Below are 19,071 nucleotides of genomic sequence, written 5' to 3' on the forward strand. Positions count from 1 at the left end.
AAGTGACTTTCATTGTCAGTTGTGGTTATTACAAATCAGATTATTACGAATTAATGTCAATTTGTTAAGTAATCAAAAACTATGAAGTTTTTACTAAAATAATATGATAGTGTGTTGAGGATATTTGTTAACATTTTTTTGTATAAAAGTTATATATTAGAGTTGATTTTAAATCACTGTCAAGATAGTTTTAACAATTATGTAAGTGATTATAGTTTACAAGTTTGAGAATTCACAATATTTATGTAACATGGGTAGCTTGATTTGATAAATGTTTTTTTATTTGAACGCAATTTCAAGATAAACATATTAGGATTATATTATTTTGATTTATTTAGCAATAAAGAAACTGCATATGTGACTCTATGAATTATGTTATTTCTAAGTAATGGAGTTTTATGGAAGTTGGTCAGGATCATCGAAACAAATTCTGATCATAGTCTACCATCGTTTGATCTATAAAGTATTGAGTTTGATAAGCACTAATCTTCAAATATTTATACACATACCAAAACTAAATCTTAATATTATTTTATATTTCTATTATTATGGTATATGACTAAGGTGTAACACATTCCTTTTCTAACTCAGACATTTTATTAAATAAAATAAAATAACTTTTTGAGAATCAAAGTAAGTTTGAAACTTAGTTGCACAACAAATGTTTGAAAAGAAACTTCGATATAAGAAATTGTTTTCAAGATAAATTTCCATTTGAAATTTAAAGATTTACTCGTAACTTAATACACGTAAGCTACATTATGCTTTTCTTGAAGTAACATACAAATCTAATTAAAGGTTTATCTTAAAGATAAGAAAACTAAAATAAGATAAGAAAACTAAAATAAGTAAAATCAGTTCTGAGGTTTTTTCTACATCAAAGCAATAATTCTAATGGAGACAAGATATTCAACTGTACCATAATTCAAATTTTAAGATTGAGATTGCAATTAAGAATGGTGAATTAGTTGACTTAAAAATATGGTCATTTTTCTGCAATATGAAGAGTTAAGAGCAGCAAAAACAATTTGCAGAAAATAGCAAGTAAATAACTGAAGAGATAAAGGGAGAAGAGAGTACACCAGAATTTTATACTGGTTCACCTTCCTGTCCACCGAATCTCACGTCCAGTACTCTTGCAACACAATATCTCACCCCGAGATTTCTATGTACCTTACACACACTAATACTTATCACATTGGAAAACAGATTTCCAAGTAACTTTATCTCATTTCTTATCACACTTCGTGAAAGAAAGCATTTTCGATGAATGAAGAATTATAACAGTGGTTTGGATTGTCTTTACAAGTATGAAATATAATGTCACTTGCAATCCAATAACTCTCTTGTATACTAAGTAATTTTGGTCAATAGATTTGTAAAACTTTGAAACAATTACTTCAAATAACTCAAAAAAATTCTCTTTTGAAAGTTTAAGAACTGAGTGCAAAATTGCAGAAAAGTAGTGAGAGAATTTTTTAGAATCGTGTGAGAGTTGTGTCTTCAATATGAGTTTCAATGCTTTGTAAAGGCTTTCCAAACAGCCAAAATACCTCTTTGAAATGGTAGGAATTTATTGGAATGAAACCATGTTTTTTGGTTGAAACCCATTCACTTTGAATTTGAAAATCTGATGCAACAACTCTCAGTAACCGGTTACAACATTGAGTAATCAGTTACCCAAATATTATGTCCAACAGTGAATTTAAAATTCACTTAGAGTAATCGGTTACTCATATTAGAGTAATTGATTACTCGAGAACGTTGAAACTGAGTAATCTGTTACTCAAAGTTCAGTAATAGAGATTTCTCACTCATGTAAATTGTTACTCAAATTTCACTAACTTGTTACACAGTATTTTGAAAATTGTTTTATTTAAACTTGAAGTGTTTCAAATTTCTTTTAAAGTATTTCGAGCAATACTACTATTATATATTCAAGAGCATAGGATAGAAGTACCTATTTAGACTTAGAGTAAAAAATCTTAAATATCTTAAAGCTTGAATCTTTATTGTCTTAAGTATTCTTCATTTTCTTCTTTTTGATAATGTTAATATCTTCATCAAAACCATATCAAAGTTAAAAATAGAGATATTCACCCAAATATACATTTCCAGTAATGATATTTACAATGCCACTGCATAATACATACGCATCAACACAGTATAAGTAAAAGAAAAGATACCTGAAAGAAGTAACAATCCAACTACGGTAACTGGTTTACATAAATCATGACATTAAAGCAACATAACATGCAGCAAAAGTAAAATCAGTAAAATGCATATTATGTATGATATTTGCATTCAGGATATGAGAATGAGTACCTTTCAATAAAATATACTATGTGCACGTTACTTATCTTCCATCACTCCTCAGTTAAACTCTTCTTTACGGTAGCACATCTACTATCCATAACTTGTACTATTAAATATATCATCAACCTATGGTTAGTTGAATAAATATTTTTAAGTTAAAAAATTAATAATTAATTATTTTGTTGACCAATTATATTTAATGGTACATGTGGTGGTACAATTTGTAGGACAATAGATCCCTACTCCTCCTTATCTAGTCAAAATAAGAATGAAGTTGTTGTTCTCTAACAAAGATGCTCGTATATAAAAAATTCAAGAATGCACCATTATCAACATACCATGACCTAAGCTAGTTGTTGGCCTAGAAAAAAGACTCATTTTTTTCTCACCAAATTAAGTTTATACAATAAATCACAGCACACATTCATCTATACTATTTAATTACTAGAACAGGCTAAAACCCAATTACCGAAAGCAAAACAACAAACTACTTCTCTTTATAAAATTAGGAGGTGCATAAAAAAGACAAAATTAACTATCTAATAAGTAGCCATAGTTGGAAGAGAACATGTACAACTGAATTTGCCTCTCTAATCTAAACACATGCTTCCAAATGAAATGCCCACTCCTCAGGAGAGATTTGAACCCCTTAACAACAGAATCATGGAGGGAACTGTCTTTTATCCTTATAGTTGAAGGAATGTGAGGGGTATACAGAACGGGATTCCATGTACCATTTTATTATTATCGGTTAAAAAATATAAAGTTAATATATATTGAATTTATATGTTATAAAAATTACATGTTCTCAGAGTTATTCTCATTTCTTATCTGAAACAATTAAATTTTAACAAGTAATATAAAAAATGTTATTTTTATTTTATTTATGTAGCAATACATGATTAGTCTCGAGTAACTAATGAGACATGAATTAAGTGATCTTTGTTCTTAACATAGGTGGTAAATGGGGAATGAGGAACCAACCTAGTCCACATAATGGAGAGGCTAGAGATTTTGTATACATCACACCCCATTTTTTTTATTTAACTAAAAAGGTACTTAAGTTTAATTATAATTAAAATAGAGAATAATGTATATCAGGGAGATAACTTATCTCATCTAGCCAGTAAAAATGTGACATGTGTGCTATTTTATTTATTTTTAAAAATATTTTTATAGAAAATGATGAAACATAACACATGTCATGATTTCACTGGTAGGAGGAGATACTCCATTCCCTTAAAAATATAGTTAAGTGATTAAGTGTTTTATTCACAAATTTCAAATTTGTTAATGAGACACTTAAGTTCTTAAAAAAGTGTTTTATTCACTTCGACAATAAGTGATAATAATTTTTTTATCCCCTTGTCACTTTCTTCTAATTTGGCAAAAAGATAGGTATAAGCCTCTGGCCTGTTGTACACCTGTGGTTGGTGATGTATACATTCATCAGGATTTCAATTTCTCAACTAAACTTATATACATATGTATGTATTTCTCTACACTACAAAACATAAGCATAAATAGTAATGATGATATGAAGTTATAAACCAATTCAAAGGACTTGGGTAATAAAATATATATTTATGTATATTGGAAAAGAACATGAGAATATTAAAAAGAAGACGAAGAAGCTTAATTTCTCTAGTTAACTAAAAAAATATTAGTCTTTCTCTAGCTATAGTCCATTATATATTGTGTTTCTTTTATTGGACGATCAAAAGATGGAGAATATGCTCAATCATGGAATTTATTTCCTTGAACGACCACAAACTAATGTCGCTTCTCAAGGCTCAAGACTTGTAGATTTATGTATAATGGAAAGAGGTTAGAAGACAACAAATATTGAGTTATATTCATATCATAGGACACTATATTTAGCACACATCTCATCATTTGTCAATTTCTGACCATAAAACATGGATGCCACTAATACGTGAGCCTCTTTATCTTATTTTTTTTATGAGTGTTGTTAAAAATGTTTCATACCGGTTGGTTCAACCGGTAAACCAGTCCCAATACTGATACAATATAATAATTATACCGGTCATGTAATCATATCGATCAAAACCGGTTATATTGACCAGTTTTATTTTAAATTAATTTTTAATGAAAATAAAAAATATTAATTTTTTATTGATTTTTCAACATTAATTTGTTAATATATTTTATAAATATATCTAATTTCGTCAGTATATTGTTTAATTAGTGAACCACCGGTTGAACTGCTATATCACTATACCAGTACCCTAACTAGTTTGATGACCGGTATCGTATTAATAACATTGTTTTTTATAATTTAATTTTATTCATAACCTTTAATAATATAAGGTTCATGCTAATTTTTATATAAATTTTTTATTTAAAGTCAAATAACCTTTTTAAAGGTTTTTATTAATTATACTTCATTAATTATTTAAAGGAGAGGGAGTAAAGGATAATTTTAGTATTGCCTGCTGGAAACAACTTAAAAGAGAAAACTTTATAGAAGAATTAGGTGAAGTAGTGTCAATTAATTAAAAAAAAAATTCTAAAAATACTAATTAACTTTTTTATATTAGTTGGATGAAGTTGATTGGCTAGAGACGAGAAACAAGACCCTTGTTTAAATAATGTGATCAAAACAATATTCTTTTCATTAATTGAGAAACAAATACTTATTTTACTTATGTTTTCATTGATAAAATTGTTATTACATTATATATAAAATAATAAAAGTATATTACCATATTATTGTTATCTTTATTTTTTATAGTACTTTTCAAACTAATATGATCCTTAGTCAATGTGATCATATGGTTTGTGAGCTTAATGTTAAGGACAAGTGGAGCATTAGGTGGGCTAGTGCCAAATTAAGCTACGAAAATGGCATGCACTATTTATGAAAACAATGCCAAAGGATAAATAAATAAATAATTCAGTTGACCTAAACCTCTCGATAATTATTGGTGGAATAATTAAAGTGAAAAGCTAAATTTGATGTGATACTGTTCACGGTATATATTGTAGAAAATGAGACCGTTTTCGCTCAAACTTCTAAGTGCATTGTTGTGAGTCTTTTGAACTAGCAACAAGGCAAAACATCTTGTCACTGTCTTTCATATATCATTTTCTGAGCTTTAATCACTGTTTTCATCTTCATTTAATCATCAACCCTATGACCATTGTGTATCTTCCTGCCACTTTTCAAACTAATGTCATATATATCAGATATAGTCATATATCATTGTGACACCAATTATTTTCTCATCTTATGGTATAAGAGAATATAACATTTTGATTCATATATAACTTGCCATATTTTTATTTCTTTCTAAGTCATTTCCTTTTTTAGTTCTAAATTATAGTTTTTGAAGTCACTTTATAACTGCATTGTGGCTACATCAACAGTGTTTTTATTTTTGGTTTCCCACATGTATCCTCGCACTGGAGACAATCATGTCCGAGCCATGTTTTTTTGTTACGGAATGATAACAACAATTATAAAATTATTAGATATGATGATATATATCTACCTTAGCCACTACATATATTTTTTATACAACACATAAGAACTTGGTAGTTGGCAATATTCTGTGGTCATTAGTATAAATTAGAAAAGGTAGAAGGTTAATTCATAATTTCAAATCGCAAAACATCAAGCTTTCTGATATCTTTAGTTATAAAAATATTTTATTTCCTCACAAGGCATAAGTTGGAAAAACCAGCTTCAGGGTGTCCTTTTTTCCATCCTCAAATGTCACTGTTTTAGGACCCAACAACCGAAAATTTACGTGGATAGTGTAGTCAAACTACACTATCACACGTTTGGTATATGTTTCAAAATATTTACGGAAGTAGTATATTTTTAGACAATTTTGGGAGTCGTGTACCATAAACACGACTTCCATTGTATATTAATAACAAAATATCTATGTAGCCTAGTGGTTCTAGGATTTTATGGGAACCTAGAATACATTATGAGTATATTGCATTATATTCACTACCAAATTTTATACATTACCTAATTGTTTAAAACAATATAAAATAAAAATGTACAAAATTCAGTAATGAATATAATGCAATTTAAGCATAATGTATCATAGTCTTTGTAAAAATAATATATGTCAAAGTTATAAAAAAAATTAAAAATAAAAAGCAATAGGTGGGTGTTGAACCATGGACCTCTAGGTTCCCATCGTGGATCTCATCCACGACTTTCCCCCGAAGTCGTGAATACCATCCACGACTTCCCTAAAAATACACTACTTCCGTAAATATTTTGAAACATATACCAAACGTGTGATAGTATAGTCAAACTACACTATCCACGTAAATCTGCGCCCAACAACACTCACTGGTCCCTTACAATTTAAGGTTGATAATTTGTTGTGGTCAAATCCCTAACTTAATATGAAATCAAGTATCAACTCCATACATGATTGGTCTAGTATATATAGACTCCAAATTTCCTAACAATTTATCATAGTGCTTGTGTGATGACTAACCCATGTTATTTAGAACTAACATCTCTTTCCCGGTCCAATCACAACTTAATTGCATAGATATTCTGACAAATATTCTGACAAATATTGTGAAAGAGAAGATTGGTTGTGGTTATGATACCATCATGAATACATTGGATACAACAATACAATTTAAAGTACTGGATGTAACATATCGATTTTGTAATATCACAAGTAGACTGAATACTAGTTTGTATTATAACTTGAAATTGGTACATGTGCTATATTAATTTTTAAACAAGAGGGATGTTAATATAGATCTAGGGTCAGCTTGTTCAATGTGAAGGACCATTGATGATTTTGGATATGCATAATATTATAAGAGAAGAAAATCTATATTGATTGACACTGTGTGAGTTATATATATTATCACTATATCTTCCACCATTTAGAAGAGAAAAAAGTAATAGAAATGAATGATTAATGATGTATGAGTGTGCATAAATATTTACATTGACATTACAAAAATATTAGACTCATATTATTATAATATGGTTGATAATCTTTTTTTTCCGTATTACCAATGCTCATCTTTTTAGATAAGGAACTAATCTCGTTCGAGGTTCATAACTATCAATCTTAACAAATATCGCTCACAATAATTAAACTTTCGAGTTTCAACCTTAACGATTTAGTGGATAGAGTTGATAATCTTTGCTACCACATATTCTTTAATTTCCTTTGTCATGGCTCATGAGGGTCTATTCGTCTCTCGTCAAAGCCCATAATTAACTTTATCCATCAAAGTGACTAACCAAATTCATTTTTTTAAAAATTCGTGGTGGGCCGAATGACTAAAAGTCTTGACAAATTTGGATTTGTTTGGTTTGAGAAATTATCTTCGACAAAACAGTGTTTTTAGATTTTACGAATTTCCCGTGGGAAACAGAATAAAACTATGGCTCACTTATAAATATATTTTTTTAATTTGTAGGTTTGTTGTACCAAAGAATAATGATGTAAGCGATAATTAATTGCATTTCTTTCGTGTGTGATTTGTTCACTTGTTTATTGTTTTATTTTCCCTATTTTTTGACTGCGATTGTATTATTTTCCTTCAATTGATATAAAGAAAACATTGCATTTTAACTTTAAGAAAACAATAAATTGGGTTATTTAAAATAATAATAATAAATGAAATCAAATAAAAATGGAGAAATTCAAATCTTTTGATAACTATTCGTGAGTTGTAAATTAGCGATCGAGAAATGTCTAAAAATCTGGTGTTGGGTTGTGATTGTGAGTAGCAGTTCGCAGAAAACGAACCGAACTGAGCCGAACCAAACTGAACCGCGCGTGATAGGTTTCCCTGCTAATGCTTTCTCTCTTTGAGCTTCTTCATACTCCTCAGATTTCATTTTTATTTCTCCAAAAATTTCATTGTATGCCTTTTATGCTTTCTTTTTCAAAATTCACCACTATTTATTTCTCTATTGCTAGTGACTCTGCAAGTTCAATTCTCTGTTCTTGTTCAGTTTCTATAAATTTCATTGATTTCTGTGTTTTAGGGTTTGACATGGATACCTCACTTTATAACAATTGATGATTTTTTTATTCTTATAATTTATGTCTCAGTTTTTTATATATGTTCAGGTTAGATTGTTCACTCTTAGTTGCCAACTTTAATTATTTGTTTGATTCTTATATTAGTTATATATATGATTTGTGATTTATGAGCTAAGTTATGCTTTTGTGCACAACATAAATTAATATTCATGAGTGATATTTGATCATGGAACCTTTCCCTGTATTACATGTTGTTTGCTTAAAGACTAGCATTATTGGTATTCTTGGTGATTGACCCTGTTTCTCTCACTTTTGGAGATTTAGTTTAATTTCGATTGGTCGATTATATGTTACAGGATTTTCATACCATGAAGAGGACTATGCCATGGAATGATGATGACTCATCTAGTGAGTCATCATCACATTCAGACTCTGAACATGAAGGTGGAATTGGTGAGAAAAACTCAAAAGGTATTTTATCCACAACACCATTGTGAAATCTAATACTAATGTTTATAAGTTTCGGGCATATATAATGAAGTCTGATTGAATTCAAATTTCAAAGCTTAGTTATTGTAGTAAATTTTGCGAAATTTTTGTTGATAACTCAACTATAAATCCAGGAGTGAATGATAGGTGCAGTGACAAATAAATAAATCTCAATTCGAGATCATGGGGTTTCGGGATGGAGAGTAATATTTTGGGAAATTTGGTATCTGTTTTTCCTTGTTAGTTTATTCTCCCTGAACAATGAATCCTTTTCCTTTGCCAGCATTCTGCACAGTATCCTTTGAGATTTACTAACTAGAGTCCAGGGACTATCCTTGTTCCTTGAACTGTTAGAATAAACACATGCGTCACATTTATCACATGTTAAATGCATCTAGCCTACCTAGGAAGTAGTTCAATTCTCTAGTAAATCGACCTTTTATTTATTCCTTCGTATAAATATCACTATGGGCAATGCAGATAACTCAAGCAATTCTCTGCACGAGTTGACATTATCTATTCTTCTTTCCCTACCTAAAATCAATCATTTTAATATGAAAAAATGAATGTGCATTGGTGCTTATTGTGATTATGTCCTGCCTTTTGTGTTTTGTGCTGTGGGATCATTTAATAAATATCTCCCAAAATATAGCATTGAGATCGTTTCTCATGTTGTTAAGATGTTTTCTTCATGCTTAATGTTGGTCAATGGCTCAATGCTCATCCTAGCTATGAAACTTTATTATAGGTGGTTCCTTCTGGTGTTAATGTAAATATTTTTGAACTATAAAGAAGGATAAAATGGACTTCACTTTTACATTGGTAAAATCATCACTCAATAAAATCACATTTACAGACCACTTTATTCATGGAGCAATTCCCCGATATCATTTTGTGGTTAGTTTCTCATAGAAGATAATTAATGTGTAAAGCAGAAAGATAATTGAGAGATAATATTATGGAAGAGAAGTGGCACAATTTGATGGTGCCCAATTTGAGAACAAATTCTTTGTATCTCCTTGTTATGATGGTTAATGATTACTGATATAGATGCAGTTGTTGAGGATTAAACCCATCCTCAGCTTTGGTTAGTTGTGATAGTTATGATCATGATCGCTTTACAGCTTCTTATAGATGAAGTTTTTCAAAGATGTATTACAGAATGATAGCCTAAATCAGAAGAGTTGATCTGATTTCTATACATGCATAAAAGGATTGACTATTTTGAGTATACAACAAATTATGCATGATAATACTCCTCTTCTTCACCGTAATTCTAGTGGTAGTTTGTGTAATATGTAGAATAGATATTTTATCAAATAACGGGATATTTAAGCCTCCACTCCCAACATATTATCACGAATTAGTCATATTTGGTGACTTAGTATTTGTGCATGAAAGTTCTTAGCTTCTGAAATCCATATCATGATAACTTTATAATGTTTTGCTCTTGAAGTTTGACATCTTGAAAATGTTCTCACTATTTTTATTGCTGTATGATTTTTCTTCAGTATTTTTTATGAACTTTATGTGACAGGCAAATCTGGAAAGCAGAAAAGTGCTGCAATTGACTTCGATGCTCTGAAGCAATATGGATATAAAGGTGGACCTTCGGTCTTAAAGGTACCTCCGCCGAAGGAAGGAGATGACACAAAGGATTGGTCCTGGTCCACTGGAAAGGAAAAGCGTGTAGACAAGAAAATTGAAGAATCATATGAGCAACGACAGAAAACTAGAGAGGCTATTTCCCTCGGAGAGGAGCTGCCAACGGCTCAAACTAGGAATGAAAAGAAGAATGTTTCCTTCTCTCAGAAGGAGAAGAGGAAAAGAGACATTGGTCAGGCAAGCAGAGGGAAAAATTATGTTGAAGAAGAGAAGAGGATGTTGAGGGAGAGTGGTGTCTATTCTGGTTTTGATGCTTAATATGTGAGGCTACAATTCCCTTCATCTTGTAGAAAAGTGCTATTTGGTGTGGTTAGATTGAACTGAAAAGATTTTATTGTAATCCTGGTTTCTGGTAGTATAAACCTTGAAGACATGAATTTGGGATAATGTACTGTAGCCTCAGTTCAATTAGAACTAGCTTAGTTGACAAAGGACTGAATGGCTGAGAATAACTAAATTAAGATAATATGCAAAACAGATACAAAATTTGTGATGCTTTTATTGTGGTTGTTATAATTGTAACTTGTAAAGTCCAGTTCAAAAAAATGCTGGCAATCAAATCGCACTTATAACGAAATTAATTAAGATGATGGCTAATAAACTTGCAGCTAAATTTGTACTGGTCAAAGTTACTTCAAATGGAATCTCACTGGTATAGATATAGAGGACCATGTTAAGATTTGAGGGGCCATATTTGGGTTCTTTGTGCCTCTCTTCATGTTACAAATCACTCACATAAGAAGATCCATTCCACACCTCTTATGTCTTATGTAACAAAAAAACATAAGCTAAAGTGGTCAAGTTATTTCATTTGGGAAAAGTATAAGTCATTCTGGGAGTGTGACACTATTAATTTAGTAATTGTTGATGCCTTTTCCCAAGACAGTGAACTTAAACTGTATGTTGGATTTGTATATCTCACATCAGAAGGGAAGATATCATAGAAGAAAAAATATTTGGAGAGAGATCTATTAAGGAGAAGGTGTAGAATTCTGATTGAAGAGTATCTAAATATAAAGCAATTTGCTAGCTTTGTTATTAATGACTTGAGGAAGTAGTTGCATTATTGTTAAGTACATGTCATTTGTAAGTTTGTAACTCAGGGTGAGTTAGTAAGATTCTTCAACAAGTAACAAAGGATTGAAAAAAGAAAGGATTGAAAAAAGAAAGGATTTTCTAATTTGGTCATTTGGTGTTTGTGTCCATCAGTGTATAAGAGGCAGTATAGAAGCTCAATAGGTACTTCAGTTTTAAATAACCATTCATCCTGAGTGAGGCCCCCATTGTCAAAATCTTGGGGGAAAGCTCCTCTCCATGCATGATTTTACTGATCCTGCCAAATAGAAAATTGCCAACATTACTGAACTGCAAAGTTTTAAGGTGACCCATTCGTCCAATACATGTTTCACATGAATATGACTCCTCTTTTTTGAGTATTTGTGCTTCATAGCAGACTACTATTGTGTTTCAGATAAGGTAAGCCAACAAATGAGTTATTTAATTTTATGATAGCTAAAAGCCTAAAACCAAAATTTTATCACAAAGAAACTGATGTATAGCTATCCTTCTGCATATTTTGCTAGATGAAATTAGTAACAAAAGTGAACATACTAACCTGAGTTGTTCAGTGCCAACTAAAAGAAATTATTTGCAGATTTGGTAATACAACAACAACAACAACAACAAAATAATGAGCTAACCCTATCTAGTGGATAAAGGCTGTGTTGTTGTTGCCGTAGATTTGGTAATGTTGGAGAATAAAATAATGAGAAGGTAGTTGGCAAATAAAAGTCAGAAGGAACATGTATTATGTACCAATGGTTGGCTTGTTTGAATAGGTTGAAAATGAGAATGAGGGAACACATAATGTATTTGAATACAATGTCCAGATACATTGTCATTTTTCATCTTCAATTTATTAATACTAAATTGTTTCCAATTTTCCACCTTTCTCAATTTTGTACCTATCAAACTAGCAGTCTTTAAGCATAAGGCGTACTCCACAAAGATGTAATGTCAAAAATAAAAATGAAGACAACAAAATACGTGGAAGCTACTCTAAAGATATTGATGCAATGTTATGCAACGATGTTTGAAATATAAATGCACCAACAAAATGATGTGCTAGTAAAGCCAGGCAATGGCCAATGTGATTAAAATGGAAAATGCAATTAACTAACCTTTACACTGAAAAGAATACTGCCATCAGAAACCTGTTCACCCACTATAGCTTGAAGCCCATGCACATACCCAGAGGATGGTGCCTTTACAACATGCTACAAAAGTACAGAACATTGTTAGTTATGACTTCCTGAATCTATATATATAGACAAATGAGACGAGAAGCTTCCAACATTTAAGGAGCTACTGTACAAACCTCCATCTTCATTGCTTCTAATACTAATACAGGGTGTCCCTCCTCTACTTTTGACTTGTTCTTCACTAGAACCTTAACCACCAAGCCTGCCATGGGTGCTACAGCGGTGCCTGGAGTGTTAGCCGATGTTTCAAATTTTGGTTTATATTGGGAGTCTTCATCCTCGGACAACTCGAGGCCTAGTTTCTCCCTAAAATAATGATGAGAGGACCCTTGCCATATATGAATATGTCTGATTTGCTCCTGAAAATCCCGACGAAAACTATGTTAGGATCTTAAGAATTTTGCCAACTATCAAGATACTCCAAAATCATGTCTGTAGAGGAATAAAAATACCTTTGTGTAACAAGCTAGATTAACGCTATTGCTAACACCATCAGCTTCAACTCTAAAATGGTCATCTTCTACATATGTTGCTTTGACTTCTGAAATAGGAGAACCATTTTTTTCCGTCTGGAAGTATACAATATCATCTTAACTTAACTTAAAACTAGAGAACTTGAGGCACAATAAACAGAAAAGGGAAAACTCAAGGTGGAGCCTTTCATATGTTCTACTTAGATGTTACCTCAATTAGGTATCTCCCATCAGGCTGATAAATGATGGTAAGCTTCAAGACATTCGAGCTACCACTACCATATTCATTATCCCACTCAAGTTCCATAGTACGCTTGGCTTGATGATGGACTCTGAAAGGTGGAGAAGCATACCATACGGGAAGTAAGCTGCTGCCCCCTGCATGCAACGGCAGATGTTAATATTAAGGAAATTTATTGAAACAATTCAGGACAGTACACAGCAAAATGGCACAGTTTACCAGGGGTATTTCTTGCCAATGTGACATGCTCTTTCTCAATGAGACATGCAGCCACAAAGGATGCACTAAGTCTAGCAGCAGCATATGCTTCTTTTGCGGACACTGAATTCGTAGTATCAACAAAGAGGTCTTCTTTGTGGTTATCAATGAAATGAGTCTCCACATTGCCATTTTCAAATGCCCGGTGATTAGCAAGTTTCTGAAGGAAGTTAATATTGGTTGGTAGCCCCGCAACCTGCAAAGAGATATTAGCAACTCAAATGTGGAGCAAGATTTCCAAAAGATGGAAGACAGCTACAAATGAGTTTTTATTTAAACCAACATCCATTTTCTTCTTCAAGGGTAAGGGGTGATAAATGTCTTAGCTTCTTATCTGTTTATATTCTCTAGAACTATATCACCTTACCACCAAGTCCACCCATGACGCCAAAGGTAACAGATACTGGGTCTAACAGAAAGTGCAATATTGGGATACAGGAGAAAAAGCTCCTTTTACTGCAACCGCCACAGACAATCATGGGCATTACAAAAACTTAAGTATACCTGAAACTTTGACAAGCAGTCCTTCAGTTTGATCAAGGCTGCATCACGATTTTCTCCATGCACCACAAGCTTAGCTATCATTGGGTCATAGTGCATACTAACAGTGTCCCCTTCTTTAACTCCAGTCTCCACCCGGACTGCCAAATATCAAAATAGCAGCTTCTTACTAAGTACACAAGAAATGCCTACAAATCTATCTTGAAGTTTCATGTTCTTCCAAAAGGACAAAGCGAGGGGTACATTTTCTAATCCACCATAAACAAATTAATTTGCTATTTTTTAGTGTGACTGACCAGCGGGTGAGACGGGGACTCGATAATGGTGAAGAACTCCAGTTGCTGGAAGAAATCCCTTTGGAACATTTTCAGCATAGATCCGAGCTTCAAACGCATGACCTGCCATTACAACATAAGAATTATAGTATTCATAAACTTTAAATTCTAAGTAATAGACTGAACTTCACATATATTTTCACACAAGTATAACAAAATAACTGACAAGCTAAAATCGTTATTTATGGGCTTACCACAGATTCATACAACTTTCAACTTTAGCCCATTTAGAATTTATTAAGTTTAATGGAATTAAGCAAATCCAACCCCACAGCTCACCCCCATCCACCCACTTGAAAAAAGAAAAAGGAACAGTGGAGATAAGAATTTAAACCACAAGAAAAAGAAGAATCACCTGATATGGGTACTTGTGATTGATTCAATGGAAGAGCTTCTCCATTTGCAACATGGATTTGCCATTCAACAAGATCTTGACCAACAATCATCTCTGTGACAGGATGCTCAACCTATATTAACACGCCCTGTGTTATACTTTTTTATCACAAACTTAGAACAAAGTAATATTGACAATTAATCCAAGTACCTGAAGACGGGTGTTCATCTCCATAAAGTAAAACTGACCAGAGACTGTGTCAACTATAAACTCTACAGTTCCAGCATTGTAATAATTAACAGCCTTCAGACAACAAAAAGATGTTTATCATTAGTTGATGATATTAAAACCAGATAAAAATATAAGATAAAATTGCCTTACCTTTGCAGCAGAAACAGCAGCTTGGCCCAAGTGTGCACGAAAATCAGTCGAGATATTTGGCTGCAAATGCATCATGACAAGTTCATAACTCCAAAAAAATTAAAATAATAATAAATATTAATATGATGAAATATAAGCATTACAGCTGGTGCTTCTTCAATTATTTTTTGATGTCTTCTCTGCACACTGCAATCTCGCTCATACAAATGCAGAACATTCCCATGCTTGTCGCCAAATATCTTTGATGTCAACAGAAAAGAATATGCAATAAAATGTCAAGTCAAAGAAACATGGACAATATTCACTGATAATCATTATGTTAATGCTATTATTCCAGTAAAATTGTGAACAAGTGTAAACATAACTTCAGGATTAAAGAATATCCACTATGATGTACATTTTTCCCAGGCTTCCAAGAGAAATATGACAGCAAGGGTAATGCAATCAATATAAATACCTGGACTTCTATGTGCCTTGGCCGTGTAATATACTTCTCCAGCAATATAGTGTTGACACCAAAAGAAGCAGCTGCCTCACGTTGAGCTGCTAAGAATGATTCAACAAATTCATCTGGGGTGTGCACAATCCTCATACCCTATAATATGCATGTTGTCAATATTTCATCACAACAATATATTTTTCTCATATTTTTTCACCATAAAAGATATCTGTAACTCGGAATAAATTTTCAGCTCCTAAACCTTAAAAGCTGATCACACATTACTAATATGATGTGCATTATGTTATCCCATATCAATGAAAATAAGATGACTAAGGCTCACGGTATCATAATTACAGCATGACATCAGTAATTTAAGACCAGCACAATTGAGAACCATAGAACATGGTGAAGACCTACATAGAATTTGATGGAATTCTTAAGGCGACGCATTTTACAAATATAGGGAAATATGTTTACCATTAATTCCAAATAGATTAAATAGAAAAACCACACCCATGCATTAAGAATCAAGAAACGTAATATAACTTGTATGAGAATAAATATCAAGTTACTATGCACCTTTCCTCCACCTCCATGGGTTGGCTTTATCAGGACTGGATACCCAATTTTATCAGCTTCAAACTTCATTTTATCAATATCTTGTTCACTTCCATGATATCCAGGGACAAGTGGTACCCCGGCGGCCCCCATTATTCTCTTTGAAGCACTGATGGATGTATAGAAACATTGATCAGCTGAAGATGCTTTATAACATTCTCACACTAATAAAAAGGTAAGCATGTGAAATTGACTCTCACTATACTTGGTCAAGTACAGGCACCCTCAAAGGATATCCATCAAAATTCCTAATGATATCCTTCCACCTTTAAAGTCAAACCCAACCTGGATCTCTGTTACACTTTAGATGAATACTAGGCCGGGACGGGTTTCGAATCCTTTATCCATTGTCTAATGAAAATTTACTTGGGTGATGACTGTGCAAGCAGTATTAGTAACCAATAAAAATTATCCTTCGCTAACATCAGTGCATTACCCCTATTGCTTATAATACAATGCAGTAAATTCCAACATAAAAACTTACTGCCATAACCTCTAGCCTATATAGTGGCATGCCTTATGCATTTCCAAGTTAAGAAACAAAATTCACCATAGAAAATGCGGTTGATATTCAAAACAAAGCAAGAATGAAAGAAAGAAAGACAGTACTGAAGTGAATCATAAAGATACCTTTTGTCACCCATATCACGGATCGCAGATGCAGGAGGGCCTATAAACGTAAGACCCTTATCTTCACAAAGCTGCGCAAAGTCAGCACTTTCAGACAGGAATCCATATCCAGGATGGATAGCCTAATAACCAAAACAACACTAGTTATTATGAAAATATGAAATTTCACAAATCACATTAGTTAATATCAACAAAAAGAATACAAAAACCATAGATAAAAAAAATACCAACATTCACTTCATATATGTCCGAGTTCGCAAAATCAGACTATATATGTACTCAAGAGGATTTGGACTCATGTGTTTTACATGGCATTTCTATTTTGGAAAAGCTTATATACAGTTTTAAAGGCGGCCTAGTTCACGAGGCTGTGGCGGCCGAGTTCACGAGGCTATTAATGAGCGAGCTAACTTATGAACTTAATTAAGTTATTTACCGAAACACAGGCTTATTATTGAATTATGAAACTATATACTAAATTGAAATTGAAGGTTGACCTGAGCACCGGAACGAATGGCAGCATCAACAATAGAAGGAGCATTCAAGTAACTGAAACGTGGAAGGGGTGGACCAATCCTTATAGCTTCATCAGCAGAATGAACATGAAGTGAGTCCTTATCTGCATCACTATAAATAGCAACAGTACGAATCCCAAGCCTCTTTGCAGTTCTCATGATTCTACAAGCTATTTCCCCTCTATTTGCTATCACTATCTTCTCTATCCTTTCTGAGAAGGATCGTGTTATTACATGGAAATTGAAGGATCTACTAATTCTGAGTTTTCTATGGAGTAACATCATAGAAGCCATGAATGCTTTGAAATTTGGAATTGAAAGATGAAATGAGTGAGTGAATGAGTTGTGTAAGGAAATGATGAGAATTATAATGGGAATGATATGAGGGTAGTTTTGTACAATCCAAATAATTGTCTATATCCATAAATGATAAGTGTGATGTGCTGGAATGGGATGGTTTTATGGGATATGGATAAAAAGAAAAATAGTTTAAAATTTGTGCACTGGCAGTGTAAAGTTTTTTATCTTGTCACCATATCATTCATTATTGACAGTGTAAAAAACATTTATACTATTAATGTATACGTAATAATCCAAAGAAAAAAGACATGCATCATTTTAATTCAATATTATTTATATTCAACATTATTGAGTCATAAAAAAACTATAAATGATGCAGTTACAATATATTATGTTATACATAAATTGGAATTATAATAGAGATATATTTACTCCAAAGATTTTAGTCATTAATTTTAGGAAAATTTAACAGTTTAGATTTATTTTTTAATTTAAATCATTTGGATTTCATTAAAATTGGTAAATAAGATATGAACTAAGTGAATCACTCGGGTGCTTTTTTGGTCTTGCTCTGTGATCATATAGTCATCCTTTTTTCTTTATGTTTTTTTATGCATCAAGAAACCTAGCCTACTCAGCTTTTTATCATTTACTATTACTAACTACCTGGATCAGTGGTTATCAACATGAATCTATTGCAATGGGCCTGAATTTTTGGGTTGCTTTGACTAGGTCAATTTATATGGACTAACTATTTTGTGCTCTAAGAAACTAGATTTCTTGAACTACAAAAAAGAATAAAGAATCTTCAATACTATGAGATAGTTAATCTCATTAAATCATTTGGTATTTGATATGTGTTTTATTTTTCTTATTTTAAGAAGTTTTTATTTTAAAATATAGTATAAAAAACATATGTCAAACACTAAGTATATTTAAAGAGATAAATTATCTCCTAATTTGAAAGGATACTTTATTCTCTAAACAAAAATGTAAGATTTCTCTAGTGAATATTTTTTGCTAAAGCCTATTCCTCTAGAAGATTAATATGATGAGCAATAAGTTTTTAAAGTAATAAATCTCTATTAAAATTCGAAATAGATTTATGTAAATTAAACTTTAATGCTCAAAATTTGTAGTAGGTATTTCTTTCCAAAAACTGACATGATTTGACTTGCTAGGTGAGAGGAAAATTACCATAAATTTATGCTTTATGACTAATCATCTGCACTTTATGAGTAATCAAAATTTGACTTCATAAATATATTTTTATATAAATTTCATGCATTATGCTGGCTAAT

The 19,071-nt window shown here is 31.9% G+C and overlaps 2 protein-coding genes across 4 annotated transcripts; one reads left to right on the top strand and one right to left on the bottom strand.

Moving 5' to 3' along the window:
* LOC109346651 lies at positions 8,036–10,945 on the top strand. 2 transcript variants are annotated; one of them, XM_019586336.1, is made up of 3 exons: positions 8,036–8,124; positions 8,684–8,798; positions 10,354–10,945. In XM_019586336.1, exons 2-3 carry the CDS (start codon positions 8,696–8,698, stop codon positions 10,737–10,739), a joined length of 489 nt encoding a protein of 162 aa, XP_019441881.1. In that variant the 5' UTR covers positions 8,036–8,124; positions 8,684–8,695; the 3' UTR covers positions 10,740–10,945. The 2 variants fall into 2 exon arrangements, with proteins under 2 accessions (XP_019441881.1, XP_019441880.1); XM_019586335.1 differs by having other exon boundaries at positions 8,037–8,203.
* LOC109346652 (methylcrotonoyl-CoA carboxylase subunit alpha, mitochondrial) lies at positions 11,488–17,836 on the bottom strand. Of its 2 annotated transcripts, none has more exons than XM_019586337.1 (16): positions 17,453–17,836; positions 16,956–17,077; positions 16,287–16,434; positions 15,723–15,860; positions 15,409–15,504; positions 15,266–15,325; positions 15,095–15,187; positions 14,906–15,017; positions 14,512–14,613; positions 14,219–14,355; positions 13,676–13,910; positions 13,427–13,593; positions 13,195–13,311; positions 12,859–13,101; positions 12,658–12,757; positions 11,488–11,791 (listed from the first exon to the last, which is right to left on the bottom strand). In XM_019586337.1, exons 1-16 carry the CDS (start codon positions 17,762–17,764, stop codon positions 11,667–11,669), a joined length of 2,307 nt encoding a protein of 768 aa, XP_019441882.1. In that variant the 5' UTR covers positions 17,765–17,836; the 3' UTR covers positions 11,488–11,666. The 2 variants fall into 2 exon arrangements, with proteins under 2 accessions (XP_019441882.1, XP_019441883.1); XM_019586338.1 differs by having other exon boundaries at positions 11,490–11,814; positions 12,662–12,757; positions 17,453–17,832.

Source organism: Lupinus angustifolius, chromosome LG04 (assembly GCF_001865875.1).
Source record: "Lupinus angustifolius cultivar Tanjil chromosome LG04, LupAngTanjil_v1.0, whole genome shotgun sequence".
Taxonomy (NCBI): domain Eukaryota; kingdom Viridiplantae; phylum Streptophyta; class Magnoliopsida; order Fabales; family Fabaceae; genus Lupinus; species Lupinus angustifolius.